General features: G+C 31.1%; 1 protein-coding gene across 1 annotated transcript in view; it reads right to left on the reverse strand.

Moving 5' to 3' along the window:
* Window positions 1–203: 203 nt before the first annotated feature.
* LOC142324459 (uncharacterized) overlaps window positions 204–18,148 on the reverse strand; it is a 48,539-nt gene continuing 30,594 nt past the window's right edge. The window contains exons 8-12 of the mRNA XM_075365288.1: window positions 16,782–17,027; window positions 11,428–11,723; window positions 8,940–9,159; window positions 8,552–8,738; window positions 204–1,321 (exon numbers count right to left, since the gene is read on the reverse strand). Of these exons, the coding sequence (XP_075221403.1) occupies window positions 1,086–1,321; window positions 8,552–8,738; window positions 8,940–9,159; window positions 11,428–11,723; window positions 16,782–17,027 (1,185 nt within the window). The 3' untranslated portion in view covers window positions 204–1,085. The remainder of the gene's footprint in view (window positions 1,322–8,551; window positions 8,739–8,939; window positions 9,160–11,427; window positions 11,724–16,781; window positions 17,028–18,148) is intronic.

Below are 18,148 nucleotides of genomic sequence, written 5' to 3' on the forward strand. Positions count from 1 at the left end.
AACAAAACAACAAAAATACATTTTAAAGAACAAAGTTAATAAAGTAACATTAATAGTTATCATTAGTCATTAGAAATGGAATAAAAATATCAGTCGAGTATTTTTATTATACAATAATAATAATAAATGTAACACAGATACATACAACACGTTAACATTAATAAATAGAAACTCCAATAGTTATTACAACACCTGAATAAATTATTGTTAATAAAACTAAATAAGATTAATTAAAGAGGGGAATCATTTAATTCTATGTTATCTAGCAAAACTAAAATACATTACAAAATAACAATTACATGTTATGTCTATGTGTGCGAGTAAATATATATATATACATACACACACACATCGTAAAATAAAGTTAAAAAACTGGTAGAAACTCAAAAGATAAAACAATGTAATAACAATCAATAATACTAACAATTAACTACTACTGTCAAGCTAAAAATAAATAAACAAATTAACGATATACAAATAAATAAACAGGGCATTTCTTTTCGGCACATACATGATTTTCTTCCAAATTTTACTAGAAATTTATTTTTCTTCCAGACTCCATCAACAATACTAAAGAGCAATCACATAAATACTTCCATCATAGTCATTAAGATACAAAAATACTTCAAATGTACATTTTCCTTTCTTTAAAAAAATTAATAAAACAAGTAATAGTTATTAATTATATAAGATAAACTAATAATTAATTATTTAAATGCTATTTTGTTCATAAACAAACATATAAGTAACTGTAATGAGGAGTAAAAATAAATAACGTAAGATTTGACTAGCTATGGTTAAATATAAATATTTCATTTAACAAAATCACCAGAAGCAATAATAATAACAACTAACTGAACCCATCATAACGTTTAAAAATGTTTAAGTGTAATGGTAAGGTTGTGTGTGTGTGTGTGTATGTATGTATGTGTGTGTGTGTGTGTGTGTGTGTGTGTGTGTGTGTGTGTGTGTGTGTGTGTATATATATATATATAAAGGAAGAGCTATTAAAAAATACATCAATTAAAAAAAATGTATGAGCAGAATGTCAGATGACAACTATGTCATTATTTTTCTTTTTGCAATTACTTAGACACAGCAGTGGTTGCAGCATTTAAAGTGGCAGTTGAAGTAGCAGAATTGCTTGCAGTTGCAGGAGCAGTAGTAACAGTAGAAGTAGAGGGAGTAGTCAAATCAGATTTTAATTCTGTTTTATCTTTACCACTATGAAGTGTGACCATTAAAGCACACCACATGCTAGTACGTGCTCTTCTAGTAACAGCACATAACTGTTTTATACTGTCAGCAAGAGCAAGAATATCTGAAAAAAATTAACAGATCAATATTGTAAGTATTTTAATAGACCAGGGCAACCCAGTTAAACACATTTTTCTTAATTTTGATACAAACAGAAAACAATTATTTTGTATCTGGATAAACATGACTTCAACAAAAAGTTACTAAAGTTTGAGTTTAATAGTACATGTTTGGCAATACATAATAATGTAACTTCTTAAATATAATTTAATACAAAAATAATAATCATTAACAACTGCTAGAACTCATTATAATTTTTTTAAAGAACTGTTTACGTAATGGGAATGTACACATAAATAAATGAGTAATAATTCAGCCAGCTTAACTTGCTAGTATTAATAATAATCAAACTGATCCACTTACAGTACAATTATCTTATCTTCCACCCTACAAGCAAAATGAGGTAATTTTAGGGATAGAGATTAAAAATCCTGTTTTTTACTTATTATGCTAAGTTATGGGCAACCAAAAATAAATCATATTTAGTAACTTTAAATTAAATAATATTATACGAGGGCTATCCAGAAAGTAACTTACATTTTGAAATAAAAAGCCAACCAAATAAAAAAAATAATTTTATTATATATATTTCAACTATTTTAAATTATTTTTCTACACAATCTTAAACTATTTTTCTACATAGTCACCATTAAAATGAGGCACTTATAACGATGCACAAGCTTTTCAATTCCTTCTCTGTAGAAATCTGCTCTTAGATTTTTGACACCCATATTGCACAAAACTTGTGATAACCAAGCTTCCCCAATACGATTTCATGAAGTAAACTTCATGAAATGAAGCGAGAGTTACATAATCATGTGTCGATTTTCACAATTTTATCGTTGATTTTCATCATCAGTTCATCAGTCACAAAGCTAGGCCGACCACTGTGCTCCTCATCATGAACATTGGTGCGGTCATTTTTAAACTGAATGCACCACTGCCTCACTCCACCTTAACTCATTATTTCATCCCTGTACACCTCACCAAGTTGCCAATGAATTTCAACTAATAAATAACGATCAAAGTAGAACAGTTTGATGTGTATTGAATGTAGAAATGTTTCGACACCAAGATGGCAGCTTTATCCCTACCCACCTCCACGGTAGGCACAAACATAAGTTACTTTCTGGACCACTCTCATATATACAAATACAGACAAAAATTCAGCTTGATTAATCTGCAGACAGAGTTTGATAATTCATAAAACAGCAGTACAATACTGTATATAGTGGCTGGCTACAGGCATGTATAGAAATATGAAAAATTTTTTTTAAAATTTGATATTAAGAATGTTTAATTTTTAATATTTAATTTTTGACTGCATATTTAACACTATACATGTGATAATTTTAATTTTTAATGTGTAATTTTTAATTTTTGATCAACTTACGATTAGTAATTAACCTTACCTTATAAGGTAAGAAATATTAGATTTTATACTGTGGTAGATTGCTGAGTTTTGCTTTTAGTCTTTAATATAATTACTACAGAGGAAGATATGAACAACAATAAAGGAAGAACTGATTTTACAAATATATATATATATATATATATATATATATATATATATATATATATATATATATATATATATATATATAGATATATAAAATAATGTGCATAATTCCAAGAAAGTGTTTGATAATTATTTCTCTTTCTAGGCATACCAGTACGACACAACAAATAGCTTCTGAGTCTGTTGGAGTAGGGACAGTGAATGTTATTTTAAAACAATTTAAAGAAATTTGTTCTGTTAATAGATTATTACATTCGCTGATTTCTCACATTCACTGATTAATGTTTTATATCAAAGGTCTGATGAGTAAATTTTAAGAAAATATTTCTTAGATAAGTAATTTGGTGAAGAGAAATGGGGATTAGAGTGTCTTTAAGGAGACAAAATCAAAGAGAAATTTAAAAGTGAATATACATGTTTTACAAAAGTAATATATTTGTCACCACCATGCTAAAGTAACGAATGTGAAAAATCACATTTTGCAGATTCATCAGATTACAATTAATTTCAATGTCCTGCATCTTGTGATAAATTATCCAATGTGCATCTCTTTTACGAAGGCTAGTTTAAACTTTTTCACTTTTATGAATTAAAATTAAACCTTGAAACTGTTTAGCTCTCCTGAAAGATGAGTTTTTCACATTCGTTAGTTTAGGATGGTGGGGACGATGTGTTGAACAAATTGTTAAAAGTTAAAGAAGATTGGAAGCATCATTGATGTTACATATATGGCTTATTCCCCCTCTATGAATCATGAGACCTTGCCGTTGGTGAGGGGGCTTGAGTGTTCAGGGATACAGAGTAGCTGGACCGAAGGTGCAACCATATCGGAGAGGTATCTGTTGAGAGCCAGACTAAGGAATGATTCCTGAAAGAAGGCAGCAGCTCTTTCAGTAGTTGTTAGGGGCGTGAGTCACAATGACTTAAACGGCCATATCAACATCACTAAGTCCTCTGAGTACTGCGCAGCTGAAAGCAATGGAAAACTACAGCTGTTTTTTTTTCCAAGAAAATGTGGCTCTGCATTTTCACACAACAATAATGGAGGCGCCTTCCTTGGTAAAATATTCCGGAGGTAAAATAGTCCCCCATTCGGATCTCCGGGTGGGGACTACTAAGGAAGGAGTCACCAGAAAACTAAAAAATAACATTCTACGAGTCGGAGCGTGGAATGTTAGAAGCTTGAAAAAGGTTGGTAGGCTAGAAAATTTAAAAAGGGAAATGGGTAGGATGAAGGTGGATATAGTAGGAATTAGTGAGGTTTGGTGGGAAGAGGAAGGCGACTTTTGGACAGGTAATTTTAGAGTAATTAACTCAGCGTCAAATAATGGGCAGGCAGGAGTAGGTTTCGTGCTGAACAAGAAGATAGGGAGGAGAGTGGAGTATTTCAAGACGCATAGCGATAGAATCATTGTAATAAGGATAAAATCAAAACCTAAACAGACAACGATTGTTAACGTCTGTATGCCTACAAGCGCCCATGATGATGATGAGGTAGAGTGTGTATACAAAGAGATTGATGAAGCAATTCAACACGTAAAAGGAGATGAAAATTTAATAATAGTTGGAGATTGGAATGCAAGCATTGGAAAAGGCAAGGAAGGAAATATAGTGGGTGAATACGGGCTGGGCAAAAGGAATGAAAGAGGGGACCGACTTATAGAGTTTTGCATGAAGTATAATTTAGTAATTGCCAACACCCAATTTAAAAATCATAAAAGAAGAATATACACTTGGAAAAAGCCAGGCGATACTGCAAGGTATCAGATAGATTATATCATGGTTAAGCAAAGATTTAGAAATCAACTCGTTGACTGCAAAACTTACCCTGGAGCAGACATTGATAGCGACCATAATTTGATGATAATGAAATGTAGATTGGGGTTTAAAAACCTGAAGAAAAGGTGTCAGATGAATCGGTGGAATTTAGAGAAGCTTGAGGAAGAGGAGGTAAAGAAGATTTTTGAGGAGGACATCGCAAGAGGTCTGAGTAAAAAAGATAAGGTAGTAAATGTAGAAGAAGAATGGGAGAATGTTAAAAAGGAAATTATTAAATCAGCAGAAGCAAACTTAGGGGGAATAAAGAGAACTGGTAGAAAACCTTGGGTTTCAGACGATATATTGCAGCTGATGGATGAACGTAGAAAATATAAGAATGCTAGTGATGAAGAAAGTAAAAGGAACTATTGGCAATTAAGAAATGCTATAAACAGGAAGTGCAAACTGGTGAAAGAAGAGTGGATTAAAGAAAAGTGTTCAGAAGTGGAAAGAGAAATGAACATTGATAAAATAGACTGAGCATACAGGAAAGTTAAGGAACATTTTGGGGTACATAAATTAAAATCTAATGATGTAGTAATCTAACAAAGATGGTACACCAATATATAATACGAAAGGTAAAGTCGATAGATGGGTGGAATATATTGAAGAGTTATACGGAGGAAATGAATTAGAAAATGGTTTTATAGAGGAAGAAGAGGAAGTTGAGGAGGATGAAATGGGAGAAACAATACTGAGATCTGAATTTAAGAGAGCATTAAAAGATTTAAATGGCAGAAAGGCTCCTGGAATAGACCGAATACCTGTAGAATTACTGCGCACTGCAGGTGAGGAAGCGATTGATAGATTATACAAACTGGTGTGTAATATTTATGAAAAAGGGGAATTTCCGTCAGACTTCAAAAAAAGTGTTATAGTAATGATACCAAAGAAAGCAGGGGCAGATAAATGTGAAGAATACAGAACAATTAGTTTAACTAGTCATGCATCAAAAATCTTAACTAGAATTCTATACAGAAGAATTGAGAGGAGAGTGGAGGAAGTGTTAGGAGAAGACCAATTTGGTTTCAGGAAAAGTATAGGGACAAGGGAAGCAATTTTAGGCCTCAGATTAATAGTAGAAGGAAGATTAAAGAAAAACAAACCAACATACTTGGCGTTTATAGACCTAGAAAAGGCATTCGATAACGTAGACTGGAATAAAATGTTCAGCATTTTAAAAAAATTAGGGTTCAAATACAGAGTTAACTAGCAGTTAATGATGTTAAAGAACAATTTAGATTCGGAGTAACAGTACAAGGTGAAAAGATAAAGATGCTACGTTTTGCTGATGATATAGTAATTCTAGCCGAGAGTAAAAAGGATTTAAAAGAAACAATGAATGGCATAGATGAAGTCCTACGCAAGAACTATCGCATGAAAATAAACAAGAAGAAAACAAAAGCAATGAATTGTAATAGAAATAACAAAGATGGACCACTGAATGTGAAAATAGGAGGAGAATTTTGTTATTTGGGAGGTAGAATTACTAAAGATGGACGAAGCAAGAGCGATATAAAATGCCGAATAGCACAAGCTAATCGAGCCTTCAGTAAGAAATATAATTTGTTTACATCAAAAATTAATTTAAATGTCAGGAAAAGATTTTTGAAAGTGTATGTTTGGAGTGTCGCTTTATATGGAAGTGAAACTTGGACAATCGGAGTATCTGAGAAGAAAAGATTAGAAGCTTTTGAAATGTGGTGCTATAGGAGAATGTTAAAAATCAGATGGGTGGATAAAGTGACAAATGAAGAGGTATTGCGGCAAATAGATGAAGAAAGAAGCATTTGGAAAAATATAGTTAAAAGAAGAGACAGACTTATAGGCCACATACTAAGGCATCCTGAAATAGTCGCTTTAATATTGGAAGGACAGGTAGAAGGGAAAAATTGTGTAGGCAGGCCACGTTTGGAATATGTAAAACAAATTGTTAGGGATGTAGGATGTAGAGGGTATACTGAAATGAAACGACTAGCACTAGATAGGGAATCTTGGAGAGCTGCATCAAACCAGTCAAATGACTGAAGACAAAAAAAAAATGTGGCTTATTAAGCCAAGTAGTGAATATAATTTATATTCATAAGGGATATCTCAAAGTAAAGATCACTGGAAAATTTCTCTCCTTAGGGTTGGCGAACATGTGTCATTCATGGCCATGCTATTAATGTACACACTGCATTACTGTCTGTAAGTTGTCGCATTGTAGTAATGTGTAAGTTATTACATCATAAAATAAATAGGAAAACTGATGTTGTTGACTGTGAAATATGTGCATACATTTTTTAAGCCATCAAAACATTAAGCCGGCTGAAATTCACAGGTAGTTGGTTGCTGTATATGGTGATAATATAATGAATGAAAAACATCTGAAAATGGTGTGAAAGGTTTAGAAATAACAGAATTAATGTGCATGATGAATGTTCGGGGAGGCCCTCGATAATCGTGGAGAACTTGTTGAAATGCGTCTATGATGAAATCTGAAAAAATCATGATGTTTCAAGAGCTGTTATTGCTCGCATTGTTCATGACTATGTAGGCTTCAGAAAGATTTGTGAATGTTGGGTGGCACAAGTCTTAACGGAACGTCACAAAAAAATCCAAATCGGATCCGCTATGGAATTTTTGATGCGCTACACAGAAAAATGTGATGTGTTCCTTAATTCAATTATTACTGGTGATGAAACATGGATTTTGTATTACACGCCAGAGAGAAAATGGCAGTCAAGTAAATGGTGTCATCCTCAATCACCAACCAGACCAACAAAGGTCAAGCTACAGCCATTTGGACGCAAACTAATGACCACAATCTTTAGGGATCGGTTTGCCATACTGCCAATTGATTTCATGCCACGTGGAACGAATATAAAGGCAGAAGCCTACTGCGAAACTATTTGTAAGTTACGGCACGCCATTCAAAATCCGCGTTATGGGCGGTTGACTGATGGTGTCATCCTGCTGCATGATAATGCACATCCACATGTTGCGGGTCCGACATGTGATTTACTGAGAAATGTACCATCACCCTCCATATAGTCCGAACTTAGCTCCTTCTGATTAACATTTGTTTGGAAAATTAAAACAATTTTTGAGTAATAAGCAATTCGTGGGTGACAATGAACTTAAAAATGCTGTTAATCAATAGCTAAATGGACTAGCAGCAGAAGATTATGACGAGAGTATATTGAAGCTGGTGTATCACTGTCTTAATTCATGTGGCGATTATATAGGGAAGTAGTATAAGGTATGTAGTTTAAGAGAAATAAAAATATTTATAAGTTTTCAGAATAAATTTTTTTTATAATGAAATGGTCTTATATAATCAGCATACATACATTATGGAATTATATAATACCATACAATATAATACGGTATAGCATTCATTATCTTTCATCCTGTAAACAACAGAAAAGCAAGATTATGTTCTATTGTGGTTTTGTTAATCGAGTTACATAATTCCAGACACCTGATGAATGCAATTTAGCATTACAAGTTTACTTAATATGTTGTTTATGAATAAGATTTTGTTTCCTCAAAATTTAAAACCTTTATAGAAGATTTTAAATATATACTCCAAACATAATGAAGCTACTACTTTTAAAGCCTGATAAACTCAGATGTCAGGTGGCCTTATAGAACATCACAACATTGACAATAGTGAAAAACCAATTTCCCTGGCAAGATAATTAATTATTAACTTTGTAATCATAATTTGAAAATAATCTGAATAGAATTATTTCATTAAAAAAATAAATAAAGGTGAATTTAATTATAAATTTACTACGACTGCATTAAAAGTAGTCAATAAACCAGACTGAAAAATAACATAATGAGAGATAGTAATCTAAAAACAATTTTTTAAAGATAATTTTATCAAGTTTATAAAAAAAAGGTTACCATGATCAGTTGTATGATGTGCCAGCATGATCGGAGCAGAAGCTTTTGTTTTATTGATAATTAACTCATTACGACGACAATTCTGAACCAATCGTATAGCTTCCAGCCAATTATGCATCGCTCTATGAATATCAGGATGAAGTGATTCACCCAAAAGATTTTCCATTTTTGCAATTAGGGTAATTACCTATAAAAAAATTGTTATTATTTGATTGAGAAAAAAGGAAACATCAATATTAATGAATTAAACAGAAATATAGGGAGATACTAGGCTGAACAGTATTAACATAATTAACACAATATAAACAATCATAATGTAAACATCTAGTTCACGTAACTGACACAGAAATTTTTTAAATTATTAATGAATGGATGGAATGCTACTTACTCGGCCGTGTTCTCTCAATTCATCAACAATTAAACGATCAACCCGAGAAGGATTAGGTGGAAGTCTTGGAACTGGTATATTATTTGCTGATGATACTTTTTTACCAGGATTATGTCTAGCTAAATCAGCTTCTGTCTTTTTCCTTTCCTTCTCTAATTGTTTAAACTGATCATAACAATTCTCTAAGCAAATATGCAATTCACTAGATGGCCCACTTCGACTACAAAAAATTTAACAAATAAATCCAGTATTTAAGATGAAGTATAAACATTTACTTTAATATTATAGTTAACAACATTACAGATATAAAAATAAATGATAGCCACTACATTTCTATTGTTTTATGCATTTGTATAGTGCTTCTCCTTTTACTGTAGTTAACCCTGTATCTTATTATTACTATTAGAAATCATAATGTACATAAAAATATTAAAATACAAAATAATTAAGCAGATATAAAAATAATAATATACTTCAAAAATCATCATATAATCAACAGATTCAGTCCGATGTTGTAACAACAATTTTTTATCTCTTTTATTTTATTTTCCTAATGTGTATGTTGCAACTTCAACCAACGAACAATAAGCAACTACCCCCCACAACCCAAGGAGATGAGGATGATATATAAATGAGGTGTAATGTTATACAGACTCAGGCTGACTTCCTGAGACTTGTAATTAATTGAACACCAATCACCAAAGCACATCAGTATCCACTGTCCAGTATTCAAAGCTGTATAAAAGCAACTAACCTTTACTGATTTGAACCTCACAACCCTAAACTTCAAAAATCAGCTGTTAAACAACCTATTTGCAACGACAAGTTAACCACTAAACCAGCCCGGTGGGCTAAACAATTACAAAAAAAAATTAACTAGTGCACTTTTATGATTTACCTACATCTAAGCCTTGATCAACCTACATATTAAGCTTTAATACTGAACTGAAAAATAGATATTTTTTTAAATACTGTGTACTTTGTCAACTATGAATGACTTTTTTAAGCCATTAGAGATGATTGTCATCTGTAATTTATAGACATCAGACCACCAGTCCTGCCAAACTGAGAAAACACTTATTCTCATATTCTGTTAATATAATCGTAAGTTATAATTACTTGTTCTTTTGTACATATATTTTTATCTCTTTTATTATCAGATTTTAATACTAATAAATAATCTTCAAAACTTGTAATAGTATGCCTATTATTATTTCATCTGTTCAGTAATTCTGGTAAACTTCTCAATTCCATTTTTCTACATATTATAGTAACCTAAAAATACTTAGTTATTTTGATACACATTTGGAACACAAACTAGTATGCATTTCTTTTTAAAATAAACATCAGCAGTGTTATTAATTCCTTTATTTGGTTATGTATCTAGATTTTTTTATTTTCTACTTAATATAACAATCTATTATAAGAAAATCTTAATTATTCATTAATAAAATAATAAATTGAAATAAAATACTATCTACTAAACATTTAATCAAGGACAATATATCTTGCATATAAAAAAAAACACAACAGTCAAAAGCTTACTCTTCTTTGTTTCTATTTCTTGGAAGAGCATTTTTCTTGTCAAATTAGACATTAATGCAAGATAAATTGTCCTTAACTAAATGTTTAATAAATGGTATTTTATATTATTTGCCATTTTATTAATGAGGAATTCAGATTTTCTTATAACAGAATGTTTAAATACTAATACTCCTTTTATTATCCTAATAATATTGATATTAAATTAATCTTATGCTGTGGCCAAATAGATTGTAAAGTTCTTTATGACAATTCATCTAATACAGAAAGATAAAAAATATTAGTACAGATAATCATTGAATTTCATGTAATTTAATTTTAAGATAGTCTCCACAACAGATTCAATGATAACTTAACTAAAGAAGCTAACCAAAAAGATCTTCTGGAAACATACTTTTCATAGATCTTAAGTTTTTTTTTTACTTATAATAATTGTTGATTATTGAATACAAATGATTTTCATTTGGGTTTATTAATATATTTTGCATGAACAACACACTGTACACCATTTAATACTAATCCATTATTATTATTTTTTAATCATTTTGGGACATTGTTAACAGCAACACATTTAAAACCTTCACAACTTTAGAACACATTAAAACCTAAAACAGCTTTATTTCATATTTATAGTTTTTATATTACACATATAAATACTTATATTACCAGTTATTATAAATAACTGGTTAAGGTTGATGTTAAGGTAAATGTTGGAAATAATATTGATGCAAGAATAAAATAACAAAGACAAAATCAACTCATCAATGATATAATAAATTATTTATAAAACAATTAAAGGAATCTGTTTTTACTTATTGTTTTAAAAAATAAAATAATCAAAGCTGTAATTGTCAAACTCCAGTAACAGGTCATTTATAATATACAAAAATATTGGTTTTTTCAGGTACAAAATATACTATGTAATTAGTTAAATACTTTTACTTACCGTAAATTACGATGCATAGGTGGTAAGATGTTATCATACAAATGGTAAAAAATATCAGGGTGATTATTATTACGGTAAGGCATAGCCAAGTGAGGATCTAACATTCCAGGAGGCAAATTGTGATGGGGACCAATCATGGATGAATACGGATGGTGGAAAGACGGGTTGTGGTGATTGTATCGAATTTTTTCACAGTTGCTACCAGGTAACAATGGATTATTGCCATTATTTGTGTATGCTAATGCATCCATAAAATGTCTTGACGATTCTCCATTAACACGATTTCCAGTGAATGGCTGTAAAAAGAAACACAAAAAAAATTATCTTAACATGTATTAAAAGAAAAGATAAACATTAACTTTGTAAATTTCTGAATATACTAAACAAATAACAAAAAAGAAATAATATAAAGAAATAAATACAAAATAAAGAGATTCAAATAAAAATGTTACATTTACATTTTTTTTTTATTGATTAAAATACCAAGAGAAAAGCTAATATAAACTGATTCTTCTTAGCCCAATAAAAGTTTACAAACCATGACTTATGAAACATCAAACTACTTCTACTTAAAAAAATTCTGTTCAAGTTCTATACTGAAACATACTCTACAGAAAAAAAAAGATGTATTGACGTGTATGTATATACAAATCAAAAATATACTGTGCATATATATACATATATGCAGTCTTACTAAAATGGTGGACTGGCTATACTTTTTTGGATTCTACTTGTAAAACTGAACAAAAAATATTCTTAAGAAAAATGGCAATTTGTCCTTCATTCTTCCCCTGTCCATCACTGTTATTTTTATATAAAAATTTACATCTCAAGTTCAGATAGATGAATCACATTATCAAATATTAATTTGGTAAACATATTTGAGTAAAGTTTTAAAATTAGCAAAAAATCAGGATCTAAATACCTTTGCAAATTACAAAATGGCGGCCATGTTTATTTTTCAATCCGTTATATTTCCATAAATATTATTTTTATCAAAATTTATATTTTGCAAAAATATTAAGCCTTTTATTTTGAATAAAATGGCATTTTATTTTTTTAAATCGCTTAACAAATAGCCGAGTTATGGCAGAAAATTATGTCGTAATTTTGTGTCTGTTTTCATGTCCTCTACTTTACGTTCAATTCAATGAAATATTTATTGTTTTTATTTAATGTTAATTCTAGGATTGTAAATTAGTATCAAATTAAATAATAATTTTCTTACAATAGACCTAATAATTATAACAAAAAATTACATCAGTAATTCTGCTTGCTTTGGTGTTAGATGTTTCAATTCGTGTTTAATTTGTTTAAAATAATTTTCATAAATATCTTGCTTATGGCAAAGGTAAGGGTTATTGGTCTACAATTACTTAAATCTTGAGTCTCCTTTCTTATGGATTAAAATGATATTGAAGATATTCTCAATAAACAAGCAGGAAAACATTAAAAAACAAAAACATTTCATTAAGTTTTAAAAAACAATAGCATCAAAAAGAAGACAATACTGAACAGTTCTACTATATAAAATCTTATAGGATTTAAACAAGAATCTAGGATGACACAAACAAGGAGAGACTAAAACACCTACATGGTAAAGAAAACTCATTAAGAATAAAAAAACAACCAAAACTGAATAGGAAATGTTATAAGTAAAGTTGTAATAAAACCAAAGCAAACAAATTTAATTAAAAAAAGAAAAAACAAAAATAAAGTCAACACCCAACATTACAATAATATAAAAACAAGTATCTATAAACAAAGGTTAAGGCAATTAGTAAAAGAAAAAAAATGGTAGAATCATAATGATAGTGGTAGGGTTTGATAAAGTGGGGTTGGGAGGAGGGAACCCACTCTTATAATTTTCTGGTATTTTTTAAGGAAATTTATAAAACTGAAATTTTATGTAAAAAAATAATTTAAGAAGACAGAAAAAAGATATTTTAAACTGTTTATGCATGTCTTATAAATTAAAAATCAATATTTTTTTGGTTAATTTCCAAAATTATATATACATACATTATATATATACATTTTTCCTAATTTTTAATATTATTAACTAAGTAAAATTATATAACTAAGCAGTCAATTAAAATGAAGTTTGTAACAACTAGACTTCACAGAGTTTTAATAAATCTATTAAATATTATTTAATATGTTTTAGGGTAAATTCTTATTTTTTTTTTTATCCCTAAGCTGGTGTTTGGATTGGATTGACTCCTAAGCCCATATGCTAATGTGGGTGCCAATGGTTATCTGATTTCACTAACAGAATACTTCCATGCACGGCAACCCACGGCTGTTGTTCTGGCTTCATTAAGGTTTAGTCTGCATCAGTCTACTTGATCCAAGTTTTCTTTAGAGCTGTTCGTTGGACTCTCCAATGGGTGGGTCATTAATGCCAGAGGAGTTTGTATGTAGTCGGTTTCCACGCATGCTGCAGACACGGCCAAACCATCACAGCTTTCGTTTTTTAATCTGTTCCTCGATTTTTGGTTGTTGTTCGCAGTGATGGCAGATATTCTCATTTCGGATGTGACCGCAAAGTGAGACTCTTGATGATGTGGCATATGTATCGCATTTGGAATGCTTCAAGTTTGCTCAGGTCTGTGGTGCTCAGGTCAGTAGTGTCCACATTTCTGCTACATACAATAAAATTGGCAGGATCAAAGTTTGGAAAAGATGAACTTTGGTCTTCAGCAAGAAGTTGCTTTGTTTCCACAAGCATTACTTCAGAGAAGCAAATGCTGCAGTTGCTTGACCAAATAAACTGTAGATTTCCGCCATACTTGCTACTTTTTTCCTGGACCAGTGAGTCCAAATATTTGAATTCGTGCACTTGTTCAATCTGCACACCATCCAGTAGGATGATGGCATGTAAGCAAGTCTGTTGTTAGTACTGTGTCTTGTCTGCATTTATTTTCAGATCATAAGATTGGGCAATGCGGGAGATATCATAAAGAATATCAGTGGCCTCAGAATCACTGTTTCCCTGTGACATGTTGGTGAACATGGCACAGTCATCAGCAAACACATCAAGCCAGTCAGAAAGGTATCTTCTCCAAATTGAATTCCTCTTCTGTCGCATTATGGAGTCAACTATGATGTTAAAGAGGAGTGGGGAGGCAACATCTTGGCTGACTCCTGTCCTGATGGAAAACTCCTCAGATAGTTCATTTCGAACATATATCTGACTCAACGATCCATTGTAGCTTTCCTGGAGAAGCTTGATAACTTTTGAAGGGATGAGCTCTATTTCCAAAGCCTTCCAAAGTGCCAGGCAGTGGATGCAATCAAAGCCCGATCCAAAGTTGATAACTATGTTTTCCACATCGAATTCTTTCTTCCATTAGTTGACAAATGGCAAATATCTGGTCACAGCAACCTTGGTTCAGTTGAAAGCTGGCTTGCTCCTTCCGGCTTGTTTGCTCACAAAATTTCTGCAGGTGTGACTTTCATGAAAACTCTGCCACAACTGTATAAGACTTATGCAAAGGTAATTCTTGCAATCTGATGACTATTGCTCTTCTTGTGAATTGGAATGATGACAGCCTTTTTCCAGACAGCTGGTACCTTTTTGATGTGCCAGATGGTTTGAAGCACATGAAGTTGCTGAAACAGAACAATACCTCCGGCCTTGATGGACTCTGCGGTGAGCCCACCTCTTCCAGGCGCTTTTCCATTTTTCAAGGCATGAATGGCTGTTCTCACCTCTTCAACGATTGGTTCGGCATCAGACATTTGGAACTCAGACAACTTCAGATTGTTCTTGTGGTTGAACAGGCTTTCGAAGAACTACCTCCATGACAGCACTCAAGGCGTTGTCATTTGTTGACTTGGTCTTTCCACTCAATTTTCAGAGAGTTCGGTATAGTGTGATATTCATGTTTCAAGGCTGCTTCTTCCAAGTCAGTCGCCACTTGGTTCCAGTATGCGTTTTGCTCTTGTTTCAGATGACAGCGGATCTCCTTATTAAGTTGTTGATATTGTTCAAAGTTTACCAGTTCAAGGTAAATTAGTCAATGGTAAGTTGCAATTAGTCTATGATCTGTGAAACTGGTCTATTAAAAGCTGAATTCAAGATTTGTTCTTTTTTTTCCAGAATATAGTCTATTTTTGTTTTAACTTGTCCATTGGGAGCAAATTCATGTCAATTATTATTTCCCCTGTATTTCTTTAAAATATGTTCATTATGAAAAGTTGATTTTCCTGGCAGAAATTGATTAACCTTGTTTCTGTATCATTTCTCTGTCCATACTCGTTAAGGATCTGTCAAGCCTTATCTCTAAAACACCAAAAATTCTATACTTGTTTTAGACAGTGCACATTTCAATTCAATTGCTCTGAGATAACCAGAGCATTAATCTGCCTTCTGAACGAAGTGACCTTACATTTAGTGTTCCAATTATCAGGGTGGATTTAATATTATTCATCATATTTGTTTGTTTTCCTCAAAAAAGGTTGATTATCGGGTAGGAAGTAGACTATCATTTCTCCCATGCTGATAAAGCTGTCTGGGAGGATGTGGATGATTTTTTGTTGTTTTAGTTTCTAATTTCAGTAATATGTTAATTGTGTTTCTCAATTTCACTCTGTGAGTAGGATCTTTCATGGAAAAAAACATGCCTTACTGTACTTTGATTCCTTTTATTCAATTTTCCACCCTGAGTTTTGATTTTCTTTTTTCTTGTTTCATCTTTAGAAGAGATGGTGCTCAACACTCTTTTAGTTCCTTTCTTGTTATATTCTATTATCTTTTCTGAGTCTTTTATAATTACTTTGTCATAACTAATAATTACAAACTTGCCCTCTTCCCTCGTTTTAACTACGATCTTTCTTCTTTTGAATACACTCTTGGAAAATCTTCACTATGTACATATTTGTTTGTTTTAATTTATTTTTATTTTTACATATACAGCGCATTCGAAAAGTTGCTGTGCAGTATGATTTAGAATTATGCGGTGCATTCTTTTCTTTCAGTGTTATGCATATAATGCAGCATCTTACTCATGATAGTAATTAACCCACATGGCTACTTCATGAGTAGGATGTAGAATAGATTTCTAGCAAAATGGCACAGAAAATGAACATAATTTTATGATTTTTACATATACATGGATGGAGCCAAATTTACTTATCAGAAACCACTAAATAACTCACTGCATTAATATAGTCTAATGTAATGGCATTATATTTGCTAAAACAAATATGCCTAAATATGGAAGCAAATCTATATAATAAATATTAAATCCAAACTACTAAACAAACTTAAATATGAATAAACAATACTATCTTTCATATAACAAGTAATTACAAGAAAGCTGAGAAAAATGAAATAAATAAAAAAATACCTGCATATGATGGTTACTGGAGCGAGAAGAAAGATTACGAGGGAAGCCAATAGGAGAATACTGTTGGTGCTGATGCTGATTATCAGCTGGTTTTGGTGTAAGTAAGTCTAAACCCCCAAGAGCAGCCATATTAGGTGGCTGTTGAGGTTGCTGTGATGACTGCTTTAATTCCATTCCTGGTGGTGGAACTATTGATTTGTTTGTGCAATCATAACCATTTGAGATTTCATTATAACCTGCTCCAATCTAAAAAAAAAGATAACAATTTTCAACAATTAGTAAATTAAGACATTACATTATTAAAAAGTAATAAAATCTATTTAAGACTTCAGTACTTGAGAATAAGCTTAAATTATTTTTTCAAATAAACAATGCTTAAAAAGTAGTACTTTTATTCTTCAGCATAAGTACATTGAATATTACAAACTAGTAGTAAACTAGCAATAAATTAAATTCACAAATACAAAATTCAAAAATAAATGAAAATAAAATCTGCATCTTTAATAAAACTTCATCATTGAAAAAATTTTTAAAGCTGTCAATATGCAGAGAAAAAAGGAGAAACAAACTTCCAGTGACATGGATTTGGAACGAAAATGAAAATCAAAGTGAATTAAAATAATAACAGTGGGTCTTTAAAAAATAAAAATTAACATTTAAATTAACCAACAAGAAACTGACTTATATAGCAATACTATTAACATTTTTTTCCATTTTATATATATATATATATATATATATATATATATAAATATGTGAAATGCATATGCTTTATATTCAAATTGTTAATAATAATTCAAGTGTCTTTATTGAACATAAATCACATACAATGCAGTATAATAAAATAAACTTCAATACTGGATTCAAAACTCATGGTCATTTTTTTTGGTGGGGAGGGGCTAAAACATTTTTGTGTTATCATCACCCGGAAAACAAAAATATGAATATAAAATATAAAATTTAATAGAAGAAAAATTAAAAGAAAATAAAAACTTAAAGAAGAAATTTAAAATCAAACTAAAATATTAAAAAAACAAAAACAAAATAAAATTTTAAACACAAAAACATACAACTACTGTAAACAAAATTAAAAACACTATTAAAAAGTATGTAAAATATTAAAACTTCGGAGAAACAAAAACACATGGTCCAAAACAAAAAATTCCTGGGCAATTTAAATTTATGATGCAAGGCCACATAACATATGCAGTCCACAAACATGTGGCGCACAGTGAAGCGGCAGTTGCAACGTATCCATACTGGTGTATTTACTGCCGACATCAGATACCTATGAGTACCTTTTGTATGTCCTATCCGCAATTGGTAGAGGACCACTTCCACACAATGAAGTTTCCTGTATGTAGAGT

The sequence above is a fragment of the Lycorma delicatula genome, chromosome 5 (assembly GCF_047948215.1).
Source record: "Lycorma delicatula isolate Av1 chromosome 5, ASM4794821v1, whole genome shotgun sequence".
Lineage (NCBI taxonomy): Eukaryota > Metazoa > Arthropoda > Insecta > Hemiptera > Fulgoridae > Lycorma > Lycorma delicatula.